Source organism: Marmota marmota, unplaced genomic scaffold, assembly GCF_001458135.2.
Source record: "Marmota marmota marmota unplaced genomic scaffold, marMar, whole genome shotgun sequence".
NCBI classification, from domain to species: Eukaryota; Metazoa; Chordata; class Mammalia; order Rodentia; family Sciuridae; genus Marmota; species Marmota marmota.
The window spans coordinates 38,186,378-38,196,181 of NW_026000082.1; the positions used below are offsets into that span (position 1 = coordinate 38,186,378).

At 64.0% G+C, this 9,804-nt stretch overlaps 2 protein-coding genes across 2 annotated transcripts in view; both read right to left on the reverse strand.

Annotated features, from left to right (window-relative positions):
- Window positions 1-3,288, reverse strand: part of C1qb (complement C1q B chain) — a 5,275-nt gene extending 1,987 nt beyond the window's left edge. Inside the window, exon 1 of the mRNA XM_015485548.2 lies at window positions 3,040-3,288. The gene's annotated coding sequence lies outside the window, so the exon portion shown is untranslated. The remainder of the gene's footprint in view (window positions 1-3,039) is intronic.
- Window positions 3,289-5,120: 1,832 nt separating this feature from the next.
- On the reverse strand, window positions 5,121-8,767 carry C1qc (complement C1q C chain). Its single transcript, XM_015485547.2, has 3 exons — window positions 8,611-8,767; window positions 8,233-8,414; window positions 5,121-5,876 (listed from the first exon to the last, which is right to left on the reverse strand). The coding sequence occupies exons 2-3, from the start codon at window positions 8,411-8,413 to the stop codon at window positions 5,320-5,322; spliced, it is 738 nt and encodes a 245-aa protein (XP_015341033.1). The 5' UTR covers window position 8,414; window positions 8,611-8,767; the 3' UTR covers window positions 5,121-5,319.
- Window positions 8,768-9,804: the final 1,037 nt, after the last annotated feature.

The window sequence follows — 9,804 nt, forward strand, 5'->3', positions numbered from 1 at the left end:
ACCCACATACTCAGTGGTGTGCTGTCCTGTCTCCTTTCCCCAGCCCTAGGTTTAGAGTCAGAGGGTGGACAGGAGGATGTGGCCCCTGCCCCCGGGGTCCTGTGCCCTGAGGGGGACAGGATCAGTGGGTCATCCTACAGTTGAACATAGACAGTCGCAGTCTGCGACTGGGGCTCGGGGAGAAAGGGAGGGGGCTGGAGGGTGGGTGTCTGGCTCTGTGAGGGGTCGTCCCTCAGGATGGCCTTTTCCACAGAGGAAAAGTGTGGTTTAGGCTGAGACCTGAGGGTCCTGAAAGGGCTGGGGCGAGAGTGACCAGGAGGAGGGAATGGTGGGGAAGGTCCCTGAGACAGGCTGAGGAGCGGGGCCAAGGTGGCAGGAAGGACCCGCGGGTGGGGGCTGAAGGTCTCCTTCATTAGAGAGCAGGTGCTGTTGACGGGCGGGCACTCGGCACCCTCAAGAGCATCGGTGCACGGTGGAAACTAATTCCTGTACCCCAGAGGACACTGATGTTCAGAGAGGCCGAGCCAGTGCTCAGGGTCACACAGTAAGGAGCAGAGCCAGCAACCCTGCCCCCTACCAGGCCACCCCTGCTGCCAAACACCCTCGGGCTCCTCGGGGAGCTGCGCCTCTGGCCGGAGGGCCGAGTGCCCTTTGTTAATCCAGGGAGCTGGGGAGGAGGCCGGGGACTGTCCCAGAGATCAGCAGAGCCAGCGCGGCCCAGGGCTTTAGCTCTCAGGACAGACAGAAGGGGCTCTGGTCCAGTGGGTCCCCCCCTGTTCTGTTCTTTTGAATACAGGCAGCATTCACATCACAGTAGCCCACTAACGGGGACACGGTGTGGCCTTTTTTGCATTCACGGCGGTGTGCAGCCACCTTGGCCATCTAGTTCTACTTGTTATCTTCCTTCAGACTAAAACTGTGCTCCCCCCCCCAACTGGCCCTGACGACCTTGAAGCTGCCCCGTCTCTGTGGATTGCTCCGCCCTGTGTGTCTCTTGGAAGTGGGATCACAGGATACTGGCCTCTCGGGTCTGACTGTTTGCATTGGAGGTTCGTCCGTGTTGTGGCGTGTATCAGGGCTTGGTTCGCTTTTATGGGCAGAATAATATTCCACCGTGTGGATGGACCACGGTCGGCTTCTCCACTCCTCTCTCATGGATATTTGGGAAGCTGCCACCTCTTGGCTATTGTGAACAATGCTGCCACCATTGTTCCTCACAAAGATTTGAGGACCTGCTTTTTTTTAGGGGGGTACTGGGGACTGAACCCAGGGGTGCTCAACCAATGAGCCACATCCCCAGCCTTTTTGACATTTTATTAGAGACAGGGTCTTGCTGGGTTGATAGGACCTCACTAGGTGGCTAAGGCCGGCTCTGAACTCACGATCCTCCTGCCTCAGCCTCCCACGCCTCTGGGGAGCTTTCAATTCTGGGTGCTGAGCTGGCCGTGGGTGGCCACGACTGTGGGCTTAGCTTTTTGAGGAGCCTTCACGAGTCCTCACATCCCTGCGGTGGCGACTCTGTGCAGGGCTCTAACGCACCGTCTCCGTGACGGCACCTGCCCCGTCCACCTTCCCCAGGTCGGAGTCCTCCCCGCCCCTCAGCCCTTGGGGGGAGCCTCCTCCTCCAGGAAGCCCTCCCTCACTGCCCCCCGCCCACAAGGGCCGGGACACCAGAGCAGCCCTGCCGGCCTCCCGGGCAGCCACAGGACCACGGGTGGCAGGAACCGGGGGCTCGGGGCTCCCGTTTGGACTTGCTGCTTCAGCGTGTCCACTGAGCCCCCAGCACCCAGAGGCGCATAGGAAGCTGCGTCTCAGGAGTGAGGAGCGAGGCCCCGACTCGCCAGGGACGGCGGGGCTGGCCTGGGGGCAGACCCTGCTCGTCTCTGAGAAAGCCTCAGTTCTCACTCTTGCTGGGAATTCTACAAAATGCCAGTTTGACAACTTATCAAGTTGGGCACTTAGCAGGGACCAGGCTCTAAGCCAAACGCATGAGGTGTCATTGTCTCATTTAGTTTAATTCTCATGACAGCCCCCTGAGGAAGCACTTTTGCTTTCTCATTTAGGATGAGGAACTGGGGATCAGAGAGGGCAAGCACCCAACAAAGGTCACACAGCTTTCACATTGGCTGGGATTCGAACCTACATACGCTGGATCTTAAGAGGCCACTTAAGAAATAGGAGCCAGACAGTCTGATGAAAGGACTCTTGCACAGGACTTGCTAAGAGTGGTGCTGGCCATGTGTAAAGGGCAGAGGAAGGTGGCTTTTATCAGCAGGTAGGCAGCAGGCAGTCGCTGGATGCTGAGGGCCTGTTTTTTTGTATGGAGAACAGCCCGGCAGGTTCAGGTCGCTTCTGCCGCTATTAGGGGCCTCCAGAAAATCACTTCTTCCCACCACAGTTTACCCTTCTATCTCCTCCCAGTCCCAACAGTTCCTTCCCCCAACTTGGAATCAGGAACTTGAATTTGAACTCCCTCTCTGCTGTGTGACCCTGGGCAGTGCTTTAACCTCTCTGAGCCTCTTTGGCAAGGTTGATTTCTGGATTGGACTTGATAGCACCCAGAAGAGAAAAGATCTTGGGACGCTCCCGGCCTCTCCCCTGTTACTGAGCTCACTGTAAGGAACAGCGAATCCCAGCTCCCCGCCGGTCAAGGGATTTCCTCCAGAGTCCAGCTGAGAGACCCACCAGGGGGCAGGAAGCTGGGAGAAGCAGGGTTTGGGACGTCAGTGCTGGACCGGCAGAGGGGACCCAGTTCACGTCCCGCCTCTGCTCCGCTGCTGTGTTTGCAGCCAAGGTGGCCACCGAGCTGACCTCTAAGGCTTGCTGCACCCCGAAGGGCTCTGTGCTCCCCGGAGGGTGTCTCGGGCTGAGGGAGGTTAGGAGACTGGCCCGAGGTGACCAGCACGTAAGAGGGCTGCCACAGACTCCCGGCTCACCCCAGAGAGCCCCAGGCCGCCTTGGGCCCTGCCTCCGCACCGTCAGACCCCTGCGGCTCCGAGGCCACGCTGCCCCATCCCCCGGGTGCTGGGCTGTGCTCACCTGGGGTCCTGGTGTCCTGGATGCCGTGGGGCCAGGCAGCAGTGGGGCCAGGAGTGGAGCCCGCTGCTCTCCGTCCAAAGCAGAAGTTCCATTCCCAGAGGCGGAAGGGCTTCCCCTTGCGGTCCCCTCCCAGGGCCGGGGCAGGCGGCCCCCCCTTTGTCCCCACCGCCCCCATCCCGCTGCCTTGGGCAGTTTCAGGTCCCATTTCTGCCCCCGGGAGGAGGGTTCCTGTAAACCGGTGGCCAGTGGCCAGTGGGTTTCGCCGACTCAGCGGCCAGGGAGCACAGGCTGTCCGAGAGTGACCGCGAGTGACCGCAGCGGGCGGCCGCCTGCCAGGCCCCTGAGCTCATGGGCTTCCGAGGGGCCCCACGGTCACCCCAGGGGAACGCCTGGTGCCCAACAGGTCTGTGTTCTGGCCCCGCGGTGCCCACTCCAGGCTGACAGCCCAGCGGAGCGCCACCTCCTCCGCTCTAGGATGGGACCGCAATCAGCCCGCCCTGGGGTCTCCCGGCCACCAGGATGACGGCCACCAGGGTGACGGGTGGGGTGACGGAGGAGGGCTCGTCCCTGCTCCCTTCCCATCCTCGGCCCCGTCCCCTTCCCATTCTCCAAGAGCAGTCGGAGAAACCCGCTCCCGACTTCTGTATGCCCCCCACCTCGAGCCCGACTCGGAGCTGGTGACAGCGATGGCCACAGGCAGGTGCCCTTGTGGATCCTAAAGTGGACCCAGGCTGGCTCGAGAGGCCTCGGTTACCCGTCCCCCACGTTTCACTTGCAGGGAGACGGGGTCCCCAGGGGAGGCGTCACTTGAACACGTTCCCTCCTCTCTCTGAGCCAGCCACGGTCCCCACGGAGCCATGTTAAACATCAAGTGACACAAGGCTTTTTGTTCCTGTGAGAAATGTCACCAAAAAAAGCAGTGACAGCCAGAGCCCACACCCCACCTAGGAGGGATGAAGGCCTTGGCCAGGCACCGGGACGCCAGCAGCCTCAGTGTGCCACGAGGCACCCCGCTCCGGAACAGTGACCCGGCCAGCGCAGGAGCTGGGGCCCCGTGACATCTGCGCTTGGAGAATCCAGGGGCGCCCAGGGGCACTTGAGCCTGGGTGGTCGATGGCCCCGGGAAAGGTGGGATTAGACTTGGGTGGCAACAGCAGGACCGGCGTCGGGCGCTCCGGGTTCGAGTCCCAGTCTGGGCCTCTTCTGACCGCGTGGCTCGGGCGCGTGGCCCAGCCCAGTGTCCTCCTCTCCACGCCGTGGGCCTGGGTGTCGCGCTCCGGGGGCTGTTGGTGGGAGCGGGGAGGAGACCCCACAAGCCCAGGAGGCCCGGGAAGCTGATGCGGAGGAGGGACGCGGTTCTCGGAGTCCCGTGGGGGGCCTGGGCGTGGGGTCGGGGCTGGGACTCCCTGGACGTGACCCCTGAGGGCAGCTGGTCTCTGTGCCCATCAAGTGGCTGCGCCACACCCTGTTAAGGGGGGACCCGGCCAAGAGCAGAATAAGGAGCCTCAGTCCCTCAGCCCCCTGGTCAGAAAGCTGGGGGTGCAGCCTGGGGCACCCCGCTTCCTGCCGAGTCCTCCCACCTCCAAAACCTGGTGGCAGCTGGCAGCACTGTCTTTAGGTGACCTCTTGGGGGGCCCTGGAGTCTGTGATCATTTGGGGTGACTCAGTCCCCTCTCACCCACTCACGCCCGTCTCAGCGCGTGGCTGCGAGGCCCAGAGGCGTCCACGTGCTGACGCTCCTGCGCAGGCCTGGTGTGCGCCAAGCCCCCGGGGTCTAGCTGGCAGGACCCCCGCGGCTCCCTCATCCCTCTGCCTGGACGCAGGCTGCTGCCCGCCTCGTGGGCGCACTGCCAGCCCCAACTCCTCCCGCACTCAGTGCTGCCCCTGGGGGACCTCTGGTGGCCTGTGACCACCCTTGAACACCCCCCTCCACCAGGCCAGATGGTGCTGGGGGGTCACAGCTGGTGCTGAGCACCCCCCGGACACCCCACGGCCAGAGCCCGCGGGCAGCTGCGGCAGCTGCGAAGCGGAACAGGCCAAGTTCATGGTGGCACCGAGAGGGACCGCGGCCACGCCAACGCAGGGGTCTAATTATTTATTCGTCCATCCCCCCCTCTTCCAAGACCTGAACAGATAAAAATGAATGACGGTCCCAGGAGGTACTGGTTCAGGAACGGGACAAGCAGTGGCCCCCGAGAGGAGCTCAGAGGGGGAGGGGACAGGAGGGTGGGGCGGGGAGTCAGGGTGGGCTTCCTGGAGGAGGAGTCCACCGGCCGGCGGCTAGTCGGGGAAGAGCAGGAAGCCCGAGAAGACGCTGTCGGAGCCCTCGGTGCCCACCAGGCCGTTGTAGTCGTTGACGGCCAGCCACACCTCCTCGCCCACCTGCAGGTGCAGCAGCACGCCGCCCGAGCTGACCTGCTTGCTGTTGGACATGTGGTCGCAGAAGGTGGTCACCTTGACGCCGCTGCGGTAGAGCACCACGCACAGGTTGGCCGTGTGCGACGTGTGGTAGACGAAGTAGTAGAGCCCGGGCACCTTGCAGGTGAACTTGCCTGTGCCCGTGTCATAGTCCCCCTGCGGGTTGGTGACCACCGTGTTGAACCTGACCAGGCCGTTGGCCGCCGGGTACTGGGAGGTCTGCCGGGTGACCGTGAACACCGACTGGTGCTTCTGCTTGTACCTGCCCTCCTCCCCGGGCTCCCCGGGAAGCCCACTGGGGCCGCGGTCCCCCGGCACCCCAGGGGGTCCCATGGGGCCGTTCTTCCCGGGGTAGCCGGCTGGGCCCGGCTCGCCCTTCTGGCCCTTGGGTCCTCGGGTGCCAGGGATGGCTGGGATTCCTGGGGAGAGAGCAGGTGGGTAGGACGTGGGGGTCAGGGCAGGGTACCCTGGGGTGTCCTGCCCAGATGGATGTCCACTGGAAGTGGGCCCTGGCCTGGGGTAGGGAGACGGGCCTCAGTTTCCTCATCTGTGATGGAGAGGGTCGGACTCGATGGACCCGGGAGGTGTCCCAGCCCTACCAGACGTCAGGCACCCTGACAGCAGGCGCAGCAGGTGGCCACGGACACCCTGTGGGGCCTGCACGGAGCTTTCCAAGTTTAAATCACAGCAGCGAACGGTGCAAATCTGGAGCTCACCTAAAGTCTAGGTCCCTGGTCTTTCTGTCTTTCTTTTTCTTTTTTCTTTTTTGTTTTGTTTGGTACCAGGGATTGAATTCAGGGGCACTCAACCTCTGAGCCCCATCCCCAGCCCTTTTTTGTATTTTATTTAGAGACAGGGTCTCCCTGAGTTGCTTAGGGCCTCACTTTGCTGAGGCTGGCTTTGAACTCTCCATCCTCCTGCCTCAGCCTCCCCAGCGGCTGGGAGGACAGGGGTGCACCACTGCGCCCGGCTCCTAGTTTTTCTTGACAAAAATCAGAAGACCAGCGAGAGGCAGCTTCCAGGCCTTTACCTAATTTTGTAGGTATACTATACCTTCAACCTTGTGTTTGGAAATCAGAGTAGGGACAGAGGCCCCACGCGCCCTCGGCCTCGCTTTCCCCAGCGGCACGTGCTGTGTAGTGAAGGGGACCTCAGATCTGGGAGGTGGGCATCAGGACCCAGGCTGCCAGCTCGGGTGCTCGCCCCCACGCGTGTGTGGTTCTAGTACGGCTGTGTCGGGGGCAGGTTTCTGCACCCACCGTCCTCCCTGCTGAGGGGCACGTCTGTCACTTTGCGTGACTTTTCTTAGGAGGGACCTGGACTTTCACCAGCTGCAGGGCTCGCACCCCTGAGCCTGACCCCGGTGGTGAGCACAGGCAAGTCCCGGGTGGAGTGACAGAAGCTTGTCCAGTCACCCGAGCCGCTCAGCCCACCTCAGCCCTTGGGACACGTGGCCTGGTTCAGTCCCCTCGAGTCGCAGCGGAGGAAACCGCGGCCAAGACCTTCCCCCTTCCAAGGTCCATGTCTAGAGTCTCCTCTTCCAGAAGCCCTCCGTGCCACCCCTGCTGGCCATCACGGCTCTTTTCCTCCTCTGCTTTCCCAGGGCTACACGTCTGTAACTCTATGGCGTGTGGACCTTTTAGGTCCCAGGGTCAGGAGAGTGGGGCCAGGACCCAGCAGACGGGCCTCAGGCTGTGTGACACTGGGCAGGTGACCTCCCCTCTCTGAGCCTGTTTGCTCAGTTGAGATAAGAGCATAAGGGAACAGAGCCCAGAGAGGCTGGCAGAATGGAGCCAGGGAACACAGCTTGAAAGGTGCTGGGCACAGTGCCAGACACGGTGGACACAAGTGTCCAGGGGACCCGGGTCGTGGGGAAGCCAGTGGTGCTGGGCAGGGCTGGCTCCCAGCCAAGCATCCATTGGGCAGGGACAGGAAGCAGCAGTGGAGAGAGGCTCAAAAGGTTAAGGGTGTGGATAGGATTCTGCTGTGTGACTCGGGGTGAGTTGATCAACCTCTCTGAACCCCAGCTCTGACATTTGCAAAGTGGGAGTAGATCACATTTTCAAGGGGTTTTGGCCCAGTTTCCTCCCCTGCAGGACAGAGCTAACAATTCTAACCTTGGGAAAGGCAAAGGGCTCTTTCCACCAGCCCCCTCCATCTGCCCCTCCAGGAAGGAGCTCTGCCCAGGACCCTGGCTTCACATGCTCAGCTCCCCGCAGGGCGCCCCCCTGCACGGGGCCCAAGGCCAGCGCCCACCCCGTCCTCCGCCCCTTCTCTGAAGGGCTGTGCCTGAGCCTCCAGCAGAGGAGGCTGCGGTCCCGGTCCCCTCCCTCTCCATCCCTCCAGCACCCCGGGAGGTGGCCAGCTCAGTCCCCCAAGACAATGCCCCCCGTGGCCTCTGCCTGGACACCCCCACACACATGACCCTCAGCCCCCAGGTGAGGGGACGCCCACTCCTCCCTGTTGGCGCCCAAGGCTGGGGCTGCGGGTGTGCCCACGGAGGGCAGCGGTGCCCTTGGGCTTGGACTGGGCAGCTGGTGCCTCGCACCTCCCCCGCGTGGGCCCCCTTCCCCGGGTGTCACCCACAGGCAGCGGGGCAGTGGGGGGCTGTGACACTAGTGGGCAGCTGGGGGGTTCCAAGGCCATCGGACATGGCCTCTGAGCGCCTGCCACCTGCAGGGACGGGGCGCCCTCCCTACTGTGGGATGAGGACAGTGAGGAGTCAGGTGAGGGGACGAGCCCAGCCCCAGGTGGCCCTGGGGACCACAGACTCACCGGGCTCGCCCTTGGGGCCCTGCAGCCCGTCATGTCCGTCCTTCCCAGGGGCCCCCGGCAGGCCTGGCATCCCCGGGATCCCGTAGCAGCTGGGGCTGGACTGTCCCCGCAGTGGCCGCGCCAGCAGGAGCAGCAGCAGGCAAAGTCCCAGGAGGCCCCTGCAGCCGGGGCCCACGTCCATCCTGGGGAGGGAGCGGGTGGGGAGGGTGGAGTGGCCCCGGGCCCTGCCTTCCCGCCCTCCTGGTGCTCAGCTCACTCCCTCCAAGGAGGGACCACGATGGGTGGGAGCTGGCCTCTGCGGCAGCCAGGCCTGGGCTCAGCAGGGTGGACCTTCCGCCCCCCAGCCCAGCCGTCCAGGAGCGTGGCCCTCGCCCTCACCTGTGCGCCTGGGGCCGGGAGGCTTCTGGCCTGGTCACAGAGTGTCCTCAGCCCTCTTCCCTCTCGCAGACCGGAGGACACCGTGTCAGAGTGGACAGAGCAGGATGGCCCAGGGCAGAGCTGGGGTCCCCTCCCCCGTCGCTCCCCTCCCCCCCACCGCTCCCTGTCCCACATCCCCTTTCTTGTCATTTTCCCTGACGTGACACTTTCTGGAGTTCCAGCCAGGCTGACCACAGTGACCCCCACCCCCTTCCTTCCGCCTACACCTGGTCATGAGTGTCTGAAATGGGGAAGTGAATGACGTCCCCAGGGCACAGATGTCCCTGGGGTCAGGTTGGCCCACCCAGTGTCCGGTCCCCTCTGTGGCCTGCACGGTGCCTGAGGCTTAGCTGGTTGGCATCACCGAGGGGGAGTGACTGTCCCCTCACCGACGAGGACACTGAGGCCCAGGGAGGCCGATGCCCGGGCCCCTCGTCCACCCGAGTGTTCTCTGGGGCTCAGCGCCCACCCGCTGCTCGGCCACCACCACACATGCAGTCCGACATGCACTTGTCAGGTGCGCGCCTGGTTCTAGAAACATCCATGGCCCACGGGGTCGCTGCGCTTGGGGGTGGACACCCAGGAGGAGCCAGCACTGCTGAGTGCCCGGCCCTGGCTCCGGTCAGCGGCTGTGGCTTCCCCTGCCCGCCCTGCACTCGTGCGCGGAGGCCTTCGTGAACCCCACCTCCCCCTGACTCTGGGGGACCCAGGCTTTGGGGTCACTGCTCTTCCTTTCCCGGGTCCCCTGGATCCCCCCTTCCCACTGCCTCCTGCCGGCCTCCGGCCAGGGGCCTGGGTGGGTGGGGTCCAGTCACGGCCCCTCTCCTGCCGCCCACCCCAGAATGAGGACTTGCAGCGGCTCCACGCAGGCTGCGGTGAGGACGTGGTCGGGGACAGCAGGAGTTCAGCGTCCTCCCTCAGGGCCTCGGGCTCCACCTGGACCTCTGTCCTGTGGCCCAGGCCACCCAGCCTGGACAGAGGTGAAGCACTTGGCCCCGAGAGCCCCCTGCGGGTGGAGGTCTGGGGGGGCATAAGAGGTGGGCCCTGCCCATGGGGTGGGGGACAACCCAGCCCCCCGCGGGCCCTGGGCTGCAGCTGCTGTCCTCGCCTCCTGGGCGCCCAGGTCCTCTTTGTCCAGCAGGTGGCAGCCTCGGC

Excerpts from the sequence above, each read along its gene's own strand:
- C1qc (XM_015485547.2), bottom strand. The coding sequence starts at position 8,413 with ATGGACGTGGGCCCCGGCTGCAGGGGCCTCCTGGGACTTTGCCTGCTG. Across the intron at positions 5,877-8,232 it reads GGGCCCCAAGGGCGAGCCCG|GAATCCCAGCCATCCCTGGC; the intron begins GTGAGTCTGTGG and ends CTCTCTCCCCAG.